General features: G+C 39.5%; 1 protein-coding gene across 2 annotated transcripts in view; it reads right to left on the reverse strand.

The window, feature by feature from the left end:
- The window catches only part of PRIMA1 (proline rich membrane anchor 1), a 112506-nt gene extending 102511 nt beyond the window's left edge, over nt 1-9995 (reverse strand). The window contains exons 1-3 of one of the 2 annotated variants that reach the window (XM_021000361.2): nt 9589-9995; nt 8490-8608; nt 1151-1301 (exon numbers count right to left, since the gene is read on the reverse strand). In XM_021000361.2, coding sequence (XP_020856020.1) covers nt 1151-1301; nt 8490-8582 — 244 coding nt within the window. In that variant the 5' untranslated portion in view covers nt 8583-8608; nt 9589-9995. Of the gene's footprint in view, nt 1-1150; nt 1302-8489; nt 8609-9106 lie in introns of both variants that reach the window. The other variant, XM_021000360.2, reaches the window with a different exon arrangement.
- Nucleotides 9996-24839: the final 14844 nt, after the last annotated feature.

Consider the following 24839-nt stretch of genomic DNA (forward strand, 5'->3'; position numbering starts at 1 on the left):
GTTTACTCATTATTCCCAAATATGCCCTATACATTTACGGAATCACAGAATTTGAGAATTGGGAAGACCTCAGAAACCATGTACACAGTCGTTCGCATCTTGTTTCCCCAACTAAAATGTGACCTCCTTGAGGGTAGGTACTATTTTTTGCCTTTTTTTTTTATTCCTCGAGCTTAGCATGGGTGCCTGACATGTAATAAGTGCTTAATAAATGCTTGTCGACTATTACACAGGACAGGAATTTCCTAGCATTCCCACCTGCCTGCTTTTTCTCCAGCTGTTACCCAGACTATTCCTTACTTACACTTTTACTAAATGAAATACAACGTACTTCACCAAAGAACCTTTCTTCCAAGGTTATTTAAGTATGCACAAAATAATTCAATTGAGATGTGTTTAATGAGGTGGAACCAAATATTAAGAAGGGCATTTTATAGGAGGAAATGCAGGCGAAACTAAGCTGAAGTGTGAAACTTAACTTTGGAAACTTTATTAACATGACATATTCGATCTAGCTTTCACAGTCCTACTAATTTAACTCAATTCAGGACTCCATATTCAAGGCAAAGGCAATTTGAGGCTAAGAAATCACTTTCTGTTTGAATTAACTCCAGCAATCATACTTGGATAGATGTGGTTATCTGCATAGTTGAAATAAAAGCAGGCTTCTAGCTAAATGACCTGAAAGTTGCCTTAAGTGGATTCAGGTTAAACTGGAATGAAATGTTTTTGGGGGGAATTAAAGTTAATCTGACTCTTTCAAGCGTTTGTCCTTTGGAATAATCTATTCCAAAAGAGTACTTCACAAACTAGTGTTTGACATTTATCTAATTAGCTGATGAGAAAACATATATCCATATTTCCTGGGAAAATGATATTTTATATATAATATATGTGTGTGTGTATGATATGTGATTAATATGTGTATATACACACACACACATACATATACACATATATAATACAAAGCTTTAAAAAATACAGCTTTCTTTCCAGAAACTAAAATGTAAAGTTAGGGTTTAGCTTTTCTCTTATTTTAATCCAGTTTTTGAAAAATTAAGAATGGAATAGATGTGTCTTCTGCCCTCTACCCAGTTCTTTTCTCTTGGTAAAAGTAGAAAAAAGATTCTGAAAACTCGTCTTTACTTACGTGTGAGGGAGAGCAGTCTGGGAGGTGGAGGAGGAGGCGGAGGAGGCGGTAGTGGAGGAGGCCGTCTACACTGACAGATCTCCTGGCAGCTATCAGTACCTTTTTCTGCAATGGTCTTAGAACATGACTTCTGGAGTTCACCGTGAGTGATCTGGAAACACAACCCCATCCCAAGAGACTAGCATGAGATTCTGCTCAGCTCAATTCAGGGCTTCAGATTCAGAAGCAAATAGAATGAATGATCTCTCACCTGCCCTCCACTTAAATGATCACATTGGACTTGGGTAAATAGGTGGGTGGGTGGGTAGATAGGGGAGAGGACTGGGGATTCTATGAGAAGATTGGGAGGTGGATGAGATTAAAAGGAGCCATTTATTTCTACGTGCAAATGACAAGTGGAATTAAATCTGTCAAGAGAAAAATGGGGAAACAGTCCTTCTTGGTCTCTTCACTCCAGCTCTGGTTAAAGAGATAGCCACAATGAATTTATTTGGTTGTTAGATAAAATGCCTGAGCTATAAGATACCTTAAAAAATAATCTAATCAGACCCCCTCATTTTATAGGTAAAGGACAAAGATCACATAACTTGCCCAAGCTCACACAGTCATTAAGTAATAGCAAAGACTTGAACCCAGATCTGCTGACTCCCAATTTAGCACCCTTCTTGCGTAGACAGGTAATTTAACTAGAGATCCAGGTCATGTAATTTCTGCTGCCTGCCAACTCTGTCCTTCTCCCATGGTGAGACTGAAACAGTCTTTCTCCAGAAACTTTTCAGGAAAGGGAGGGATGGGAGAAGGAGGCAACTGAAAAATGGAGAGTTTTGAAACTTATTCTCCAATTTCAGATATGAAAAAAAAGCTTTGTGTTATGATCAACACAATGGGTATAGAGTACGCTGGATTGAATTACAACCCTAACTTGATGCGACCAGAGGCCAAAAGCCTCCTACGTGCTCACCCTTTGCTTTTTAAACCCTGGAAGCCCATCTTGACTAGTGCTGATAATAGCACATTCAGTGTCCAGTAGAGATGTTCTCAATTATTTTGCAAACAAGATTAACTCTCTGCATGCCTAAATGTAGTTTGGCCACGCCTCTAAAAATCATTTTCCCTTACTGTTGTTGAAACTCTTTCCAATTATTTCATAAGCTTCCTTCTCTGAGGGTTTGCATTCATAAAGCTTAAGAGTGCAAATGAGGTTGTTTGAAAGCTGCATTCTCTTAGAGTCTTTGACCTCTGACTCCCTGGGGAACCATCAAGCATGTTGGCAAATCTCAAGGAGCATCATTTCCCCATACAATTAATCTCTGTATCATTCAAAGGGGACTTTGTGAGAAAGCTACAAGAGTAGCAATTAAAAAAAAAGTTGACAAGATAATTAAAGGGAGTTAAATGTCTATTCGGGGACCATTTGGTTAAACAATAATTAATGAATATAAAGAAACTAGGAATAGGGATTGAGTTTAGGTAAAAATATTATGAAATAGAAAATAGGCTGTGCTTCAGGTCTGAAAACACAATACAGGAAGAAAAAAGTCTATAATTCCTGGTTTCACATACGAGCTAGCATTTACGTAGCACCTATTACGTGCCAGGCACTTGCTAAGTGCTTTACAAAAATTATCCCATTTGATCCTCACAACAACCCTGGGAGGTAGGTGCTAAAATTATCCCTATTTTACAGTACAGGGTCACACAGCTACTAATTAATTGAGGCCAGGTTTTTAACTCAGTTACTCTATCTACCTAGCTGCCATAAGCCTCTCATCAAATGCCATCACTAGCAAAAGGAAGAACCATGACCTTTTGGTAAGGAATGAGTAATTATAGTAATTTGGTCTAGTTGTCATTCACCTTGTTTGACAACATGTTGCATTTTGTATTTCAAATTGTTGTTATTGTCATTTTTTAGTTGTGTCCTACTCTTCGTGACCCCATTAGGAATTTTCTTGGCAGAGATACTGGAGTGGTTAGCCATTTCCTTCTCCAGCCCATTTTAACAGATGAGAAAACTGAGACAAAGAGAGTTAAGTGATTTGCCTACAGTCACACAGCTAGTAAGTGTCTGAGGTCAGATGTGAACTCAAAAAGATGAGCCCAGTGCTCTCTCCACTTTGCTACCTTGCTGCCCCGTACTTCAGGTACATATGCACTAGTTGGTAGTGAAACTACCTTTCTTCTTCAAGAGCTAGGTCCAGTATTGGCGGGCCCAGCTTATTTGCCTATAGCTAGTGTTAGTTTCAATGAGTTGAGGAGTTCTTTCTAACTTGACTTTGGCCTAGGGTCACATAATACCTGTTCTATTACCTTCTCTGATTCTATTTGGAAGTTTGAACACTAGAAGCCTAGCTCATTCCTATCATTGCAGAAAAAGATTTACGTTTGCTCTGCTAGTTCCCAGGCACACAAGTGTGCATGACAGGTGCCAAAGGCAGGGAGGCAGTTTCCAACTTGATAAAGACAGAAAGTCTTAACAATTAGGAATGTTAAAAAAAAAAAAGTAAAGTGAATGGCTTCAGGAGGCAGTGAAGTCCCCATCACAGAAGTCTTTAAGCAGAAGATGGATAACCACTTGGAGATGTTATAAAAGGGATTCCCATTCAGGGTCATGTAAGACTCAATGACCTCTGATACCTCTTTCAACTCTGAGATTCTGTGCTTCCTAAAACCAAAGTGTCCTAACTCTTGGCCTAGTGTTCATACCATTGTACCCAATTAGGCCACTTGGTTTCTGGATTCAGGTATAGTCTTTAACTTCACATGGTCTGTGCAAACCTTGGGCTGTATGCTGGATAAAGGCATAAGGACATGGGTTTTTAGAAGCCCTGTGTGACCAAGACCTTGGACATAAAAAGCACTTAATAAATGCTAATTAAATGAGCTATAGTCATACTTCTCACAGGGGTATGCCTTCCAAGTGTGTCTTAAGAACAGTTATCAGAATATAAAGGCTAAAGGCAATTGATTGAAACAAATCACAACGACAAGAACTTTAAGGAAGAAAATCACAAAGATGATGGATTCTGGCATCTTAAATAGGAACAGGGCAGAAACACTGTAACTTGATGAGACATGAGCCTGTCAGACCCAATAATTTACTGTGAGGTCCTGCTCTCAGTTTGCAAAGGAAGAAGTGAATTTATCATTTTTGAGAGATCTAGAAAGACTCCTAAGCCATAAAAGCAGAAAGTATTGATGCTGGCAAAGAGGATAGCAGAGGATGTGAATAAACAGTTCTCAAAAGAATTGCAAGTTAATAACAACCATATTAAAGACTGGCCCAAATCACTAGTAATAAGAGAATGCAAAATAAAATAACTCAGGTTTCAAATCAGCCCCAGAAAATTGGCAAAAGTGACCAAAGATAGGAAGTATCAATGTTGGAGAAGTTGTGGAAAATCAGGCACACAAATGCAGTATTGGTGGAGATATAAACTGGTCTGACTATTCTGAGAAACAATTTGGTATCATGCAAATAAATTATCTAAAATGTCTCAGAGATTCCATTTAGAAAAGATGGTCCCTCATACATCAAAAAAATTTATTGCAGCACTTTTTCAAGCAGTGAAAAAATTGGAAACAAAATAGATTTCCATCGATTGCAGAATGGCTAAACAAATTGTGGTATATGACTGTAATGGAATATTACAGGGCTGTTAGAAGCAATAAATATGATGAAGAAGGATGGGAAAATGTATAGGAAGTGATGTAAAGTGAACCAGAACCAGAAAAACAATATACAGAATGACTCTTATTGTTTAGTCATTTCAGTTGTGTCAGACTCCTTGTGACCCCATTTGGGGTTTTCTTGGCAAAGATATTGGAGTGGTTTACCATTTTCTTCTTATGATCATTTTAGAGATTTTTTAAAAATGAGGCAAACAGGGTTAAGTGACTTGCCCAGGGTCACACAGCTAGTACGTGTCCAAGGCCAGATTTGAACTCAGTAAAATCAGTCTCCCTGACTCTAGGCCAGCACTCTACCCACTGGCCACCTAGCTGCTCCACAGCACAGCTACAAAAATGCAAATGGAAAGATGCAAACAACTGAAACAATGCTATAAGATCACCATGGCCAAGGCTGGCCCCTGAAAAGGGATATGAGAAGGTACCTCCTTCTGTCTTTGCAAAGGTGGAGGTCTCTGGGCTGTGGAATTCTGAATACACCATTAGACCTTTCTGCTGCGTGGGTTAGTTTTACTTAACTTCCCCTCAACCCTTTTTAGTCTTTGTTTGAAGGCTTTCTGGGAGAGGATAAGGAGAGAGAGATATTGGGAAATACAGATATTGTAAAAAATATATCAATAAATTATCTTCAAACAATACAAAGACTTCCGGGGTTCAGAAACCTGGTTCGAATCCCAGCTCTACTGTTTGTCCATGGACATGTTTTAACTTCTGTGAGTATGGTTTTCTCATAAATAAGATAAAATAGGCAGATTGGACCAGGGGATCTTTAGGGCAGGTAGGTGGCTCAGTGGATGGAGTACTGCGCCTCTAGCTAGTTCAAATCCTACCTCCCAGACTTAGTGGCTGTGTGACCCCGTCACTTACTCCTGTCTGCCTCAGTTTCTTCAACTGTAATGGGCATATTAATAACATCTGCCTCACAGGATTATTGTGAAGATCAAGTAAGATAATATTTTTAAAGCAAAAGACACTGAATAAATGCTTGTTCTCTTTCCTTCTACTTTTTAACTATGCTGGATAACAACTAAAGGGAATGAAAAGGAATGACCAAGTAACACCTTCAAAATGGTCCATCCTCTAATCAAACACCAGCCAATTTTATATTTTAAAAATATCCTTTAAGCTAAGTAATTGCTATTCAGAGTTTTCTTTAATACTGACTTTGAAGCAAGAATTGGTTATACTAGCAGGCTGGGGAATCTCTGCTTTCCTTTCTAAAATCTATGAATTCATTCTTTGCAGCCTGCCCCACCCTTTTACATGCTTACCACTTGGGAAGAATTCTTCCCCCTGCAAACTGCTCATTAATGAGCCGACAGATCTGTGCAGTTCTCCTTTTCTACTAGAGAAGCTCCAGAGTTGATAGATTTTTTTTAATCACCATGAAAACACATGGTTCTGGACCATCCTATTTGTCCCAAGTTGACTTGCCTTCAGTTCCTTTACTTAAGGTTGTATCAATTCATTCCAAGACCTTTGCTTACTTGGCCCCACCAACCCTTGTGCTCTTGTCATTTGTAGATTAGTTTTTTCCAGAAACTTTAGCCAAGTTTACACCAAATTGGCCTGTCTGGAAGCTGGTGCTTCTCTATAATCCAATTTAATTAAAATTGATTTTCATTTTGTCATAGTACCTGAAACTCTTGCAGAGATGTACTTGTATAACTTACTGCTGGCCTAAAGAATATACACTAACATCTTCAATTGCTTTCAAGTAATTACCGTTTTTGTTTAAAAAAAATGAAAAAGCATATACTCTGTCATTCTTGCCAGTACTGCAACCAAAAATCTAGACCTATGAGAGTTGACAGTCTCATCATTTTTGCTCTGCCTATTTGGGGAGTGGGGGGGGTGGATCGAGAAGGAAGCCTTCCAGGGAGTAGGAGACAAATTGTAAACAAAGAAGAATTAATCTTTTAGTTCCAGTCAAAGCTTACAGAAGAAAAAAGACATTAGGCATCTAAAGTGTATAAAGTGACAAAAGCCCACAGTCTGAATAGTAATGTCTCAGTGAGAACATTAGAGCTTGAGAAAAGAACCTTAGGAACCACAGAATGTTAGAATATAGACATATCAGAATGTTAGACATAGAAAGTTAGAGCTGGGAAAGAACTCTGGCCATACCCAGGGACTATTAGAACTGGAAGGGATCTTAGAGTTTGGTCTAACTTCTTTTTATAGATTTGGAAACTGAGGCTAATTAGCAGCGCAGATCACTAATCTAGGTCCTTTTGCTCACACTCCAGGGCATCTTTCCAGATGGCTTCCTAACTATTAACTTATTTCACAGGTGTGTCAACTCTAAAATGAAAAACAGCTGGGTTTTTCCCTCCAACCTTTTCCGCGAGGTTGGGATAGGAGAAAAGGAGAATCAAGACTAGGGAGTTTTCCTCTTATCAATGCCTCTTTCATTTCCTAGCAGACATGTTCTGGCAGCAAAACAATTCCTGGTTACACCAAATTACCACCAAGGTCACATCACACCATGTTATCATCAGAGCTGGAGTAGACAAGCTGATTCAGCTTTCACATTTAGCTAGTTCTCAGATTGGAATCACATGATACTGAAAGTCTACTCTTTGACAAAATCCAATTAGGAGAGTTTCCCCAAAGCCTGTTCCTTTAAATGCTCATGTACTGTAAACATCCTAGCCTTCCCTGAACCTTTGCACATATGCCAGATTTTAATAGAGTGGGGGTGGGAGGGGCCTTAAATGTCCAAGAGGCAAATTCTTAGTTAGGAAGAGACACATTCGTACATATAAAATTTTTCGTTATGATTTCTGAACACAAAACAATTTTTTAAAAGTGATTTGCCTAAATCGAAGGGACATATAAGTTTGTACTCAAGAATACAGAAATCTGAAGAGCTAAAGGTGCACACAGTGGATATAAACATAGTTTACATACATATCAATCTATAGCTCCTATAGTTCACTACAGTATACGTGGAAAAGACCCTTCCCCCCCCCCGATGCTAAATAAAATGTAAAACGTGGTAATTTTGTTTCACTGGAACAATTTTTTAAAAAGTTTTTTGAAACCCAGGAAGACTCAACTTTTAGTCTTAATGGAACAAACATAATTATCAGAGTATTTACTAAGGTTTGCCATTTCGTAGCCCTGCTCTTTAAGCTGCCTACACCCTAGACTAGGAAAGGACTGATAATACACAATGCGTGTGTGACAAAGAAACCCAACTCCAGAACCCCAAGCACTGTTAGAAAAACCTGACTTTTCTTTACAACGATATGCTTTAAAGCCACTTAGCGAAGCAAAGACGTCGGTGGTCTTGTTATTCTCATCTTCATGGTTTTTCTTTCCTCTCAGGGCTAAGGGAACTTTAGGATGTCTAGTATTGTGTCTGATTCTAAAGTCGACCCTAGTTATGTGCCCACCCCGTTCAACTAGGTGAGCCTGAAAAACAGCCTCTCTCCAAAAGCTGGGAGAAAAGGGATAGCCCGTGGGGATAGTGGAACCTTGCAGGATCCCCAGATCAGCTTTCTCAGAAGCCTGTGCTCCACAAAGCATCTCCATAGCCCAGGCCACTTCACAGCTGAAGAGAGAAGAATGTGATCTTCCTCCCTTTTTCCCTCGCTCCCTCCACCCCTTCGCGGTTGCTCGGGCACCCTCCCAGTGAGCTCACCTGAATGAAACCCCAGAGCGGGTGCAGCGCACAGTGCAGCAGCAGCGAGGGCCAGCAGCAGCGAGGGCGAAGCATCCAGTCCCAGATCATCATCCCTGCTCGGGCCGCCCAGAGCCCAACTGCCAGGAGGAAAGAGGGCCAGGCGGAGGGGTCAGGAGGGAGCTTGGGAACACACTCGCGAAGCGCTCTCTAGCGCTCACGCACGCACGCACACACTCACACGCGCACCCTGCTCCCGACACGCTCAAACACCCACCTTGTGTGCACACTCACATTACGCATACACACTCACTGCAAAACACCCAGGGGATCAAGACACACCTACTCTCGGCACACGCGCGCTCACAGAGCTACACACACACACACACACACACACACACACGGCCCCCATCACCCCGCGGAATAGGTACCCTAACGTTTCCCTTCTCCAACGCCCCGCCCCACAAACTCCTCCAGCCCAGCGGCTCCAGCAGGAGCTCGGAGGCAGGGAAGGAAGGGGTGTCTCCACCTCCCCATTCCCCTCCTTCCCAAGCAGCCGGACAGCTCCGTGCAGAAGTCGGCCCCCCTCTTGGAGCCTACCCCTGGCTCTCTCGCTCGTTCCCCTACACCCTGCTCACCCTGGGGGTGGCCGTGTGTCCCCGGGAGGCGGCGGCAATGTTGGCTACAGCTGAAGCTGCAGGAAGGGCTTTACATGCTGGGGAGGCGCGCGGGGCGCAGGTGCAAAAGTTTGCGACTGCAACGAGCGCCGCGCTTTGCTTTGGCCTCCTCTGGGTGCTGAGCCGGAGCCCGGGGCACGGCCCCCTCTCATTGGGGGGCGCCAGGAGCCGGCTGCGGCCCAGGAGGAGCAGGCTGTCCCTCCTTTGGTCCTGGTATTGTGCGATGTCTCTAGCCTGAGCCTGCCTTCTGTACGTGTTGGGAGTAGGAGAAAAAAGGCACACACGCAAAAAAAAAAAAATGTCCGGAGAAATGCGGCCGGCTTGGTCCAAACGGCAAAGACTCAGAGAATGTTCCGCTTTTTCATCTCCAGGAAAAACTGGGCTGTAGGTAGGGGAAGTACAAAGGAAAGGCGAGGAGGAGAAAAATAATAACAAAAAGTCACCTCAAAGACTCCCCAGAGAGGTAATTCCTTCTCCCAAAGCCCTACCCCGCTGGGCTCTGGCTGGCTCCCATACGGGCTCCTCCGCCCTCGCGCGCGAGAGGTCCGAGACGCCCTCCTTCAAAGTCTCGGCGCAATGCCTTGCCTGGCGCTTGGGTCGCCAGGGGTGTCAGCGCCCGCAGCTGTCCATCACACAACCCCCCCAGGGACACTGCGAGCACAGGCGAGATAAATTGCTTCGGTGGCGAAGAGCCACGGGGCGAGTGCTGGGAGGACAAGGCTGGGGAAAAGGCACAGGCAAAGACGGGAGTGGGAGGAGGTGGAGGAAGAGGAGGAAGAAGAAAAGGAGGAGGAGGAGAAATAATGAAATGAAAAAGAAAATAGAAGTGAATGGAGCCAGAAATTCTTCTCCCTAGAATGCCTGTGATCTTCGCTTTAGCTGCTGCAATGATTTTTCATCCTTTTTTACTGAGTCCATTGTGTATTGGACTCTTGCTCAGCGCTTAATTTTTATTCTTACTATTACTGTTGTCTGGAGGGCTTGCACCGCGATCACACAGTCCCCGGGAATTTCTTGTTCTCCCTTTAGAAAGCATTGTTAGCAGGGTGGAACCTGATTTGTAGCATCTATTTTCCCGCAGCAACATTCTCAATTGCTCTTTCCTCTCTGGTGGTATAATGGAAAGGTCACTAGATATATTATTTTACACTTACTAAACGTGCAACCCCAAAGTGAATCACTCTACCTCTCTGGCACTTCAGTTTCCTCATTTGTAAAACGATGCCCTGAGGTCCCTTCCAACTCTAAAAACCCTATGATCCTGCTTGATCTCTCACACCCCACGTTCCACCCCTAGTCCTGTTGGCTAGCTGTGTGGGCAGCGTTTCGATCCCTGTGTCTTTCCTGGTCTCCTAGACAGCTAGTGGCCCGGTTGACCTTCAGATGGCTGAAGGATTGATTCTTATAGAAGCTCAGTGAAGTCAGGGACCTCAGAAGTCACACCCAACAAGTGGTCATCTAGCTACGGCGTGAAGACTTCCAGAGAAGGAAACTCACTATGTCGGGAAGCCATTCCTTGTTCTGAAGAGAGATGGAGCCAGAGATTGGGGAGGAGAAGGAGTAGTCTGAAAGAGGGCATTAGAAATACGATGAGGATCAAGTCAGCACACTCTTCTTCTTCTTCTTCTTCTTCTTCTTCTTCTTCTTCTTCTTCTTCTTCTTCTTCTTCTTCTTCTTCTTCTTCTTCTTCTTCTTCTTCTTCTTCTTCTTCTTCTTCTTCTTCTTCTTCTTCTTCTCCTTCTTCCCATTAGGTTTGCACTTTAAACATCTTTACCATCCTATCTCTTCATGGAGATACAAAATAATATCTCCACCAAGTTCAATTCAATTCCACAAACATTTATTAAGTTCTTGTCCTGTGAAAAGTGCTGTACATACAAACCTGCACCATATATATAGTTTACTATTTAATAGAGGAAATAAAACCCACTCCCCAGCCTTTTTTTTCTTTTTGCCAGACATTAGATTTGATTGATGTAGTGAGCTCTGTAGGAGGAAATTACCCTACCAATGCAGATAAACACCTCGGCAACTTATTTTTTAGAAACTTGATAGAGGCATTGAGTGGTTTAGTGACTTGCCCAGAATGGCTGTAGATTTGTAACTTGAATCCAGGTCTTCCTAAGTTTGAGGCCAGCTCCTTGTCCACAACACCTAACAGCTTCTTCCTACCAACCTGAAGCAGTATTAAAGGAGAACATGCCATCCGTATTGTATTCATCTGTATCTGTTGAGCACAAACTCCAAAAATGTCGTAGATGACAAAGTTGGAAGGAACCTGAAAGGTTATCTAGTTCCTCTTTCTGTAAAAGGAATACGCCTGCACTACGATATTGCCAACAGATAATTCAGCCTCTGCTTGAACACCTCCTTTGAGGTTAGAACTTCACCATCTATGGAGGCAGTCTCTGTCATTGCTGGACAATCCAATTTTAGGAAGTTTGTCCTTACATTGAGCCAAAAGCTGCATCCCTAAGGTCCAGAATTGGCCCTAGTTTTGCATTCTGGTACCAAGCAGAACAAATCTAATACTTTTCCCACATGATAGCTTTGAGATATTTGAAGACAGCTTTCACTTCCTGTGTAAGTCTCCTCCTCACCAGGCTAAACATGCCTACTTCCTTCAACCAATTATATAATGTGGTTGGCAGTAAGGGAGTAACTAGGGCAGGGTAATCAAGGCTTTTGCCTCAGGCATCCATATGGTGGAACACTTTTTCCTCACAGCAGTCTAGAGACCTCTGTCCTCATGCTTAACAATCTAGAGACCTCTGTCCTCATGCTTAACGATCATCCACTATTCTGTGTCTTCCTATTTCCCTCTGACTGTCCCTCTGGGGGCCTGCCTATGCCCTACCTCCCCCTCAGATGTATTTGTCCCAGATGCCAGGATTCCTAGTTACTGCTCTGATTTCCAATCCTTTTCCCCCATCCTATTTTCCCTCTTCTGTATTTGCTTGATTTTGTCAATGTCTTTCCTAAAATATAGTGCTTAAGACAGGACACGGCACTCCAAATGTGATTTGACCAGAGACAAAGGACAATGGTATATCAGCTTATATATCCACAACTCTCTTCTTCAAGAATTACACCAAGTAAGTAGCTTGGTAATTTAAGGCTTTAAGCCTTGTATAAAAACATTCTTCCTCAGTTGCTGCAAAATCAATAAGACAGGCAAAATCATATACAAATCAATTATATTTTTATATCTAAAAACTCATTAAAGGTCAATGGGAGTAAATTTTTTTTTATTCCAATAAAACACAAAATATATAGCAAGTACATATGGCATCTTCTTCCTTTGGCAAAAGCTCATCTTTTTAAGACCAATATTTATCCAATGATGCCACGTAACTACCATTATAAACTACCTTCATAAACTACCATTAAAGTTTCTTCAAAGGCAATGGAGAAATACATAGTGAGCATAAACAGACTTTGTCATATTAAAGTGAAGAACTTTGAGCCAGAAGGGCATGAGATTTTAAAGAGCTGCATAACCATTAAAAGAGTCGGGCCAACCAATCAGTAATGTAGTGAAATAATAGGACAACACGTGGACAACTAGTAGACTCCACTGGTATACATATAATGACAAAATAATCTAATTGGTCAACATGTATTTACTAAGCACCTAATATGTGCCAGGCACTGTGCTAGGTGCTGGAGAGGCAATTACAAAGAATGAAACAATCCCTACTCCCAAAAGAAGAGGCAGCTATGTGATGTAGTGGATAGAGCACTGCACCTAGAATTATGAAGACCTGAGTTCAAATCCAGCCTCATACACTTATTAGAAGTGTTACCCTGGATGAATCATTTTACCTCTGTCTGTTTCAATTTCCTCATCTGTAAAATGGTGATAATAGCAGCATCTATATCCCAGGACTGTTGTAAGGATAAAATGAGTTAAAATATATATAAAGCCCTTTGCAAACCTTAAAGAATTATATAAATGTTAGCTATTATTAATAGAAAATATCAAGTACATATATAAATATGTACAGTATAAATGTAAAATGAACAGATACAAATATCAACAAAGTAGTTAAATAAATACAAGGTGATTTAGGAAGGAGGGCATTAGCAATTGAGGGGATCAGGAAAGGCTTCATACAGAAAATTGAGTTTGAGCTGTCTTAAAGGAAGAGAGGGACTCAGAGACACAGAAATTAAAAAAGACACAGATTCCAAGTAGAGGGGATGGCCTGAGGATAGGTATGGAGAGGGGGGTTGGAGTGTTGTGTGTGAGGAACAGACGGTTTCACTGGATGACAGGAGGCAATAGGTGAGGGTAACAGTCCAGTGAGGCTGTAAATATAGACTGAGGCCAGGAATTGAAAGCTAAGCAGAAAAGTTTATATTTTATCCTGGTGGCAGAAGGATACCACTGGAGTTGAATTGAGTAGCAAAATCACATGGTTACATCTACTCCTAGGAAAATTATTTTAGCGGCAGTGTGTAGGATGGACTGGGAGTATTGAAAGATAAGGCAGAGAGACCAATCAGGAGGCTGTTGCAATAATGTAGGTGAAAGGTGATAAGGCCCTGAACTAGAGGGGCAGCTCTATGAGTGGAAAGAAAGGGGTAGATATGAGAGAGGCTGAGGAGACAGAAATGGCAAGATATGACAACTGATTGGATATATGGAGTGAAGGGGAGTAGGAAGTCCAGGGGAAGGCTGAAGTGAGAAATCTGGGAGCCTGAAGGAAAGTGGTGTTTTCAACAGAAATAGAGAAATTTGAGAAAAGGGAGGGCTGAGGGAGGGGGGGCAAGGCAATGAGTTCTGATTTAAATATTTCCGGGACAGCCAGTTTGAAATATCTAATGGGTAAATAGTGATGCTGGACTGAAGCTCAAGGGAGAGGCTGGGGCTGGAATACAGATCTGTGAGTCACAAATAGGAACAGATTAGATGAGAGAAACAGACAGACAGACAAAGATAGAGACAGACAGACAAAAACAGAGAGATAAAAAGAGAGAGAGACAGAGAAAGATAGATGCACAGAGACAGGGAGAGATAGAGGTAGGGAGAGGGAGGAAAGAATAGAATGACAGAAAGGAAAGAGAAAGGGAGAGGGAGAGAAAGAATGAGAGACTGTCAGAGAGACAGAAAAAGAGAGAAAATAGTAGAGAAGAGGAGGGCCCAGGATAGAACCTTTGGGAAAACACAGTTAGGAGGAATGATATAGGCCAGAGGTGGGGAACCTGTGGCCTTAAGGCCACATGCGGCCTTCAAGGTCTTTAAGTGCAGCTTTTTGACAGAATCCAAATTTTACAGGACAAAATTTGGATACAGTCAAAAGGCCACACTAAAGGACTTACAAGGCCACATGTGGCCTTCAGACTGCAGGTTCCCTACCCCTGAATAGATCATGAGTCAACGTAAAAAGACTGAGAAGGAGTGATCACAAAGCTAGGAAGAGAACCAGTAGAGTTACATCGTGAAAACCTAGAGAGGAGAGACTGTGTATTCAAGAAGAAAGAGTGGACAACAGTCTCAAATGCAGCTGAGAGTTGGAGAAGGATGAAGACTGAGAAACGACCATCAGATTTGGCAATTAAGAGATCTTGTTTTGATCAAATGTAAGCTTCTCTGGAGTAGGGATTGTATCATTATTTGCATTTGGATCCCGGGCATAGCCCAGTTCCTAAGCGTAGGCATTAATAAATGCTGCGTAGGGCAGCTAGGTGGCTTGGAATCAGGAAGACTTGTCTTTGTGAGTTCAGAATCTGGCTTCAGACACTAGCCTGTTTGCCTCAGTTTCTTCATCTGGAAAATGAGTTGGAGAAGGAAATGACAAACTACTCCAGTATCTTTGCCAAGAAAGCCCCAAAATGAGGTTGTGGAGAGTCAGACACTACTGAAATGACTGAACAACAAATAAATGTTTGTTGACTGAGTGAGCAATTGATCTAGAGCACTGGTTCCCAAACTTTTTTGGTTCCCAAGTTCCTTGGCTTTCAGTAATTCATATACTCTCTTTTTGATATGAAATTAAATAAATTCCAGAGTTTACCATGCATATGTACATGAGAAATAAAATAGGTTAATTTTTAATAAATACACTTGGCATGTTTTTTTTTTACTAATAAAACTACTTTGGGAATATTTCAGTAGGATAGTATATTTATTCAGCAAAATTACCCCTTGACAAGCCCCTCATATGCTCTGGGTATATGTATATTCGAGGTTAAGAACCTCTGATGTAGAGGAAAGTCTCCAGCATATGGGGGTAGACCCCTTATAGAAAACTTTTAGAGAATAGGACAAGTATTACTAATGATAAAAGGTGGTGGATGGTTTGTCATCCACACTTCTAGAGGGAGTACCCACATGGATAAGATCTTACAAGGACATAAGAAAGCCAAGAACTCAGTGATCCCTGTAAGCAATTGATTGAGTTGAATCTACAGAAAACCCAATTTTATTTAATCCCATTCAATTCCACAAACATTTTGGTGGCGATTATATGCAAAGCCCTGTGCTAAGTGCTGGCCACATAATTAATCACATAATTTAGTCATTGTTGTTTGGTCATTTTTTAGTCATGTCAGACTCTTCACAACTCCATATGGGGTTTTCTTGGCAGAGATACTGGAGTGATTTGCCATTTTCTTCTCCAGCTCATTTTACAGATGAGGAAACTGAGGCAAATAGTGTTAAATGACTTGCCCAGGGTCACACATCTAGTATGTATCTGAGACCATATTTGAACTCAAGTCTTCCCAACTCCTGGCCCAGGGCTCTATCCACTGAATCACTCAGCTGCCCTAGTTTAATCATTATTATTAGATAATTCAGACTCACAGAATAGTGAAACAAATAGTGAATACTGGAACTGAAGTAAGAAGATGGGTTCAGCTACATAATCCTAGGTTAGTCATGTATTCTCTTTGAGTCTCTTTTTGCTCATCTGTAATTGGGGACAATTATACCTGGAATACCTACCTCGCAGGCTTGTAATGATGTACATGTGACCTATTTTAGCTCAGTATAACTTTTTGGTTTGAACTCTCCGGGCTAAGTATTGTTTAGTGAAGTAGCTCCACAGAAAAGAGCCTAAGAAATAATATCGTTCCATATGCCTCTTGTTACCCATAATTTGCACATTATAAGTATGCTTCATCCATATAATTCTTGGTGATCTCTTCATATGCCTTACCACCACCACCACCCCACCCCACACACATACCCACTAGATATCAAGCTCATTGAGAGCAGGGACAATGGATAATTTATTTTAAATACATCTTCCCAATGCCTAACACAACGTCCTGCACAATTAAACACTTAATAAATGCTCCTCATAAGTTTCATGGACGTCAATGGCTGTAGCTATAGACGCATAAGTCTAGTGGAAGAATAAGTCAGATCAGGAAAAAAAACTAGATAATTGATACAAAATTTCTAGGGTATGGTTTTAATTGTCTAGATAATTGTCTCATTTCACCACTTCACTGCTGTAGACATAGTGAAAGTATAGAATTTCAAGATTCTGGGAATGATGTATGAAAAACTATGCTTTTTCCAATGATAGAAAGAAAGCAAATTAAGTGTTTCCTACTGGTAAAGTAATTAATAATAGTAATAATAATAATAATAAATGTATCTTACTAAGCATGAAACCATTTAGGCCCTTTTTAATCAAAAAGGGAAATCTTCCCATTCAAGACAAAACTTATCTTTAAAAAAAATTAGGCTTATCCAAATTGACTATGTACACAGCTTGTATTGGACAGTTGCCAGTTCTCCATTTAGAGTCACAGAATATTAAGTGCGGGAAAAGATCTTAGAATATATAATTTTAAAGCTGTAAGAGACAGTATAACAGAGTATGTTAATACTTAAGAGACCCTATAAGATAAAATGTTAGGACATAGAATAATTAGAGATAGGAACTTCCAGCAAATTGGTAGAGTGAGAGATTATAAGAAACCTCAGCTCGGCAAATTCCCCCTTGAAAACAAAAGAAAAAGCTTAGAAGAGGAAAACCAGAATAGAGACAGAAAGGCAAAGAGACAGCAATAGATCAGAAACACAATTTTAAAACCTCAAAAATTAAATATCTCTGAGAAAAAGAAATTAGCAAATACATGAGTGAACAACTTCCCCTCTCAAAAGTTCCATCACAATAAATAAATATTAGAGATCAAAAGAAACCAAAAAGAAGACAATAGAAGGGGGGGGGGAACCATTCAACATATCAACAATGCCCTACAAAACCAAACTAGAACTATTAGAAGGCAGAGCAATATAAATGACGAATATGCTGAAGAGAATAAAGCAAAAGCTATCAGTAAAGAAAGAGCAAGCCAAGATAATAACAACTCAACAACTTTGAAATGTCTGTGGAAAAATAAATAGAATTATTCTACAAATATATTAAAAGGCAGAGACAGCAGAACAAGCAGCAAAACAAACTAAAAAAGCAAGCCCACTGGAAAAATCCTTGATAACTTTGTAAATAAAAGTGATAGAATTAGATAATGAAGCTCAGGAAAAAAAAGCCTAAAAATTATTGGCCTCTTAGAAAAATGTGAAGAGAGCCTGGTCACCCATCATGTTTCAGGAAAATCACGAGAAAACATCCTATTATTACTGAAACCAAGAAACAGATTGAAGAGTGACAGAATACATAGTACATCAATAGCTATGTCAATCTCTCCCAAACACACTGATGTCAGACAGAAGGTACAATAGTAAGATTATTTTATCAGTAACCACAGAGAGAAAAAAAAATTCATAATAAAGAACACCAATTCAAATTGTCCAAGATTTTTCATCCAGTAAGACAATGAATTATAGACACATTATGTCAAAAATTAAGAGAAATTGGGCCAAAATCAGCTACCTAGATAAACCACATACTTTTAAAGACAAATGTGATAATTTAGAATAACAAAGGAATTTGGGTAACCCATAGAAATGAGACCAAGCCTATAATGGCTTTTTAAATATAAATCCACCATTATTGCCCCCCCCCAAACTGCCTGGAATGACTAATCAGTGATTCAATGTAAGTTCTATCAAATGATAAACCAAAGTATTTACTTTGAAGTAACAACTATATCAATGTAAATACTTTGGGGGAACAATAAGACAACTGAAAGGACTGTTAGATTAATATTTATATCAGCATGAGCACCAAAGTGGGAATTAAATCAATAATAGCGTTGAATTGCTTAATAACTATCAGATCCACTAGTGAATTAGGATATCATTTGCAAAGAGAAATATGGTATACTCCTCTTTGATATTCTTTAATTTATTTTTCTTTCCTTATTGCCATATCTAGCTTTTCTAGAATGCTATTTAAAAGTAATGCTGAGTAGAAACATTTATTTTGGCCCTGTTCTTAATGGGAAAGTTTTTGAACATCTCTCATTTACATATAGTGCTAGTCCTTTTATTGAATGCTTTAAAACCATTTTAAGGAACAATTTTTTCCTTTCCTATTCTTTAAATTTTTTTGAAATAGTAATTTTGTCATTTATATGATTTATTTTGCTAATAAATTTCTTAATTTTCGTATCATTAAAGCTTTCTTGTGCTCCTAATTTAATTGTACTTGATAACAATACATTTCAAAATACATTTTACAATGATTGTCATTGATGATATTAGTATTTATTTCTTGTCTCTTCCTTCTTATATGATTTGGACATATTTTCTCATAAGAAATGTCTAGTTAAGTGCCATCTTTCTCTATTTTAAAAATACTTTACATAGTACGGTGGTTATTTGTTCTTTAAATGTTTATTGTAATATTCTTGATAATTCACCTAATCTTGATGGCTTTTTTCATGACACTGCTTTCTTGTTGGATTATATGGATTATCTTTGTGAACATATGTACTCTATATTTTGGTAAATTGTTCATTAAATTTATTCACTAATGAATACTTGGTTTATGATTGGTTAATATAAATGATTAACTATTCATTAAATTTATATTCTCAGTTTTGTTGATGTAGAACTGTGTGTAATAACTTTGTAAAGTTTCATCCTGGAAAATTGGATACAGAGCCAGCCTAGAACTCAGGAGGACTTGGATTCAAGTCCTATCTGCACCTTATAGTAACTCAGTGCCCCCAAGGAACTTTCTAAGAGGAATAAATTGGACAGAAAATGTTGATTTGCATTGGTGGAAGAAATTCCTATCCCAAAGCTCCCTGAACCTATGAAGTCAAAGGTCCAAACAAAACAAACAAAAAGATGGATTTTTGTTTCAGGGAGAAGCTTGGGGCAAATAAAAGAATTTTGTAACTTCCCAAAGGCCATCTAGTTCATTCTCTTCCTATTCAATTTATGGCCTAGTTCACTGTCCACTTGTAGTGTTTTTCCAATACACACACACACACACACACACACACACACACACACACATTCATATATGTATGTATAAATATATGTGTGAGTGTGTATGCATATACATGAATATACACATTTATTTCTATACCTATCTATATCTATATTTCTATTTCTATCTGTATCTGTCTCTCTACATATATATGTATTCTAAGAGTAGAAAGACTTATTTTGACCCTGTTCTTAATAGGAAAGTAAATATTTCTTCATTACATATAGTGCTAGTCCTTGTATTGAATACTTAAATCATTTTAAGAAAAAAATTCTTCCTTTGTTATCCTTTTTGTTGTTTTTTTTAAATGGTGGTCTTATCATTTATAGTATTTATTTTGCTAATAAATTTCTTAATTTTTATAATGTTGAAACTTTCTATATAGATAAAAATAGATGGATATAGACATAGAAATATATGCATTTATTTATGCACATGTGCATACACACATATAGATGCATCTATTTCTCTCCATGTACCTTTAAATAGAAATATAAATACTGATATATAAATATCAATGGAGAAGTTCTGACATTTGTTAATCCAACTGCATGCCATAGTTTGGAAAAATGGACATTCTTCATCAATTTTTTTCCCTTTGTAGGTAGTTTAGACAAACTCTTTGGAGTTTATCTGGACTTCTTTAAAAGCCTCTGTTGCAATTTGGGACCTGATATAATCAATACAACTTGATTTGCAAACCCAACACAGAGAACCTCGCCATTTACAGGGAATCTTTCTTGAAGATCTCTGAGACAAATCTCTCCAATATTGGTCTAAGACATTTGGCAAGCATCTGTATCCTGGTTTTAAGCCTTACTTGATCTTAATAATCCAAGGATCATTAAATAAAATAATTCTGCCCTTCTATCTTTCAAAGAATCTTCTATGACTTTGTCATAGATATGGGGGGTGCCTTGCTGGACATAAAACTTTTGATCTCCTGCATTTGTGCCTTTAAACAGTCGGTCCCCTTTTGTGAGACAGCACGAAGCCCATAGTGAGTGAATCAGGGAATTGGCCAACGAGGCCAGTCCTTATAAGCATATGCAGAAGGCTCAGATGCTGCAATTCCCACGTGGACTTTGGAGCTCGTGTAGACATTCTGTAAGTCATGCCAGTTTGTTAAACCATGGGTTAAACAGACTCCTCTTTAATTGGCTATGGTTGTATAGCCAGAACTTGGGGGAGTAGGGCACTGATCAAAAGGTACTAATGGACTGGACTTTGTGGATTCTTTCAGTTTGACTTCTTTCTACACAGTGGTGCTCTGGTGAAAGAAGAAAAATAACAATAATAAAAAACAATTCCATCAAAGGGAAAGGACTTGCATTTCAGGCCAACATGTGACCTAGGAATATGGGCCTCAGTTCTTTACTTGTCGTAGCAGTTACTTTTTCTTTCTTTCTTTCTTTCTTTCTTTCTTTCTTTCTTTCTTTCTTTCTTTCTTTTCTTCTTCTTTCTTTCTTTCTTTCTCTTTTCTTTCTTTCTTTCTCTTTTTCTTCCTTCCTTCCTTCCTTCCTTCCTTCCTTCCTTCCTTCCTTCCCCTTCCTTCCTTCCTTCCTTCCTTCCTTCTTTCTTTAATGCTATGACCTCATGAGTTTCAAAAGGTTAGAAAAACAAGCCACTAGGAGGTCTTAGGGTGGATTCTATGTGGAGTTTTGCCACTAGATTAACTTCCACACTACACAGAGTAAGGAGTCTCCTTTGGGATCCAGACCATCACTGGCTGAGACTAGGGCTCATCCATTAGAGATGTTTAATTTGGACAAGAACTCGGTATGAGCAATGTTATGTATAAACGATGTTCAGCCTGAGCTTACTCTCTCCAGGGACAAAGTGTCATAGGGCACAGTGTGTCCCTGAAGAATTGGGAAGTAATGTTTGTATTACTGTTCTTGTTATAGCTTCAAAGTAAATATCCATTTGTAAAAGTTAAGTGGTGGTAATTGGTTGAATGGAACTGGAGTGATTATCATTGGTGGTAAACAGTGGGATGTTGGGGGAATATACCGAGAAAAGGGGCTTCAGCCAACAGCATTGGAGAAGAAAGATCCCAACTCCTCAGACATATCCCTGGAACACAGAGGGGGAGATGTAACTGGCTTTGTTCTGGCAGAATAAAGTTAGATAGAGAGTACTCACTATACTTACTTTATACATACTATGTATTTCCTACTTCTTGTGCATTTCATTCCCCTCAGTAGAGTGTAAGCTCTTTGAGAGCAAACACTATTTTACTTTTTTATCTTCAGTGCATAGAACAGTGCCTAACATATAGTAGGGTCTCAGTTGGTGCTTGTTGAATTGAAGACAATTTTTTTTTGGTGAGGCAATCGGGGTTAAGTGACTTGCCCAAGGTCACACAACTAGTGTGAAGTGTCTGAGGTGATATTTGAACTCGGGTCCTCCTGACTCCAGGGCCAGTGCTCTATCCACTGTGCCACCTACCTGCCCTGAAGACAATTCTTTAACGAAGCTAATAATAAGAAAAGCTACTTACTTATGCAAAAATATTCTTAACAGCTACATTTGTAACAGCCCCAAACTGTAAATAAACTATTTGTACAATAGCTGAGCAACAATTAAACAAATTATGATGTGTTAATGTAATGGAATCTTAGTGTGCTATAAGAAATGCCAAATGTGAGGAATTTAAAGAAACATAGGAAGATGTAGCAAGTGACCCAGAATGGAGAGAGCAGAACTAAAAAAGTAATATGCTGGGGCAGCTCGGTGTCACAGTGGTTAGAGCGCTGGCCCTGGAGTCAGGAGGACCTGAGTTCAAATCCAGCCTCAGACACTTCCTAGTTGTGTTACCCTGGGCAAGTCATCCAACCCCATCACCTCCCAAAAAACCAAAACTTAATATGCAAAATTACTACAATTATGTAAATAAAGACAGCAATTACAGGAACAGTACCGTATTAACACCCAGGAAAGACTCCAGAGCTAGAAGGGACCTCAGAGAACATCAAGTACAATTTCTCCTTCTATGGATGAGGAAACTGAGGCTTGTGTAGGTCAAGTGACTTATCCAGGGTCACACAATTTGATAATTCTAAAATTTTCTTTAATTGATTCATTAGTCAATTCTTTGATACTTATACACATGTAATAAATGTCAAAGGTAGTATTTTAACCTAGTTCTTTTGATTCTAGAGAGAGTCTAGTTTTCACTCTATTCCCCTGTCTCCCACAAAGAAGGTCAGGAGTATTCTGTGAAAACCTGGTTAAAATTAATACAGACTTTGAAAGAAATATAAAAGCACATACACAATAATTTATGGTCATTTTTTCTTTCATGGTTTTCTTTTGTTCTTATCTATATATTTCAATGGGGCAGCTAGGTGGCACAGTGGATAGAATGCTAAACATGGAGTCAAGACTCATTTTCCTGAGTTCAATTCTGGCTCAGACACTTACTAGCTGTGTGACCCTGAGCAAATCACTTAATCCTATTTGCCTCAGTTTCCTCATCTGTAAAATGAACTGGAGAAGGAAATGGCAAACCACTCTAGTATCATTATCAAGAAAACCTCAATGGGATCATAAAGAGATAGAAATGACTGAAACAACACAACAGATATTTCAATATTTGAAAGATAAAATAAAATGTGTTAGTTATGAGGAAAGTGAGATTTACGTCCGAGCCCATCCAAAGATTCCTGCTGGAATCAACCTAAAGCCGGAAGGGACCTTGGAACAAGGAATGTCAGAGCTAGAAGGCATTTTGGAGATTATCAGATTTAATCTCCTCATTTTCTTGAGACCACAGACAGGGAGTCATCTGTCCTAGATTACTCAGGGGGTAAGTAGAAAAATAGGTCCTAGAATTTAAGTGTCCCAGGTACTGGTCTAGTGTTCTTTTCATTTGACTCACTGCCTTATCATCTATTTATTCTGTATGTAATTTGTGTCTATGTAATGATTAGTACATTGTCTCCCCTGTTAGAATATGAGCTCCTTGAGGGCCAGAACCATGTTTTTTGTAGTAATAATTTGTTGTTATTGTTCAGTCATTTTTCAGTTGTGTTTGACTCTTCATGACCCCATTTGGGTTTTCTTGGCAAAGATACTGGAGTGGTTTGCCATTTCCTTCTCCAGCTCATTTTACAGATGAGGAAACAGAGGCAAACAGGGTTAAGTGACTTGCCCACAGTCACACAGCTAGTAAGTGTCTGAGATTGGATTTGAACTCAGGAAGATGAGTCTCCCTGACTGCAGGCCTGGCTCTCTATCCACTATGTCACCTACCTGTCCTTTGGTAATAATAGAAGTAATATTTATATAGCATTTTACAGTTCGCAAAGCCCTTAAATATTATTTCATTTAATATTCACAACAGCCCTGTAAGGTATTATTATTATTATTATTTCCATTTTAAAGATGAGAAAACTGAGGTTGAAAGCTTAAGTGTCTTGCCTGGGGTCATACAGCTAATGAGTGTTTGAGGCAGAATTTGAACTCAGGTTTTCCTGATTTCGAGGCCAAGTATCCACTGTACCACCTTTTGTGCTTTTTGCTTTTCTTTAAAATTCCAGAGCTAATGGGAACATTGTAGGTGCTTAATAAAGGCTTGTCCACTAACTGACTGATTGACTTTAGGGTCATGTTTTGCAGATGCTGACATGTCGCTTTCTTCGTCAGTGGCTAGCTTTTTGGTTATTAAAATGCATGGAGCTAAGCTGTACTTTTTGCCTTGAGATTTCTTCCCCACTGGGCTCTGTAATCACGTGGGTTTGTGCGAGTGGATTAGCCTTGATCAAAATTTAGGGATTAGGTTTTTTACCAAGAATGTTGGTGCAGCTCTGTGTTTAAGGTCAAACATTAGGAAGATCAGGAAGAGAGGAAGTATCCTGGAAAGAAACATACAGTAAGAAAAGTACAAGGATTATATCTGAAATAAGATGAAACTTAGGATCCAGGTACAACATAGCTCTTGTTAAAATTGTTGCACTCTTCTCAACTGACCCCACTTTCTCCTTCTTGCTCTGTCACGCTTGGAGCCACAGAGGAGAAAGTAACATGGTAGTTGTCATAGTGGTCAAAAGCAGCATTGCATTAGTGGATAGAAAGTCATCCCTAGAATCAGGACAATCTGGTTCAAGTCCTGCTTAGGACACGTGCTGGCTGTGTGACCCTCGGTAAGTCATTTAACCTTTAAGTGACTCAGGCAACTCTGTCTCCCAAGTTATAAGACAATTGCCCATCTAGATGAATAGAAGGGGTTTCCTCTCCAGGCATTATCTACAATAACAAAAGTACAGCCCTGGCAAAAAAAAAAAGCAACATTTATCTAAAATTCTATACCTTTTTCTCATTTGATC

This window comes from Phascolarctos cinereus, unplaced genomic scaffold, assembly GCF_003287225.1.
Source record: "Phascolarctos cinereus isolate Bilbo 61053 unplaced genomic scaffold, phaCin_HiC Scaffold_3;HRSCAF=262, whole genome shotgun sequence".
Lineage (NCBI taxonomy): Eukaryota > Metazoa > Chordata > Mammalia > Diprotodontia > Phascolarctidae > Phascolarctos > Phascolarctos cinereus.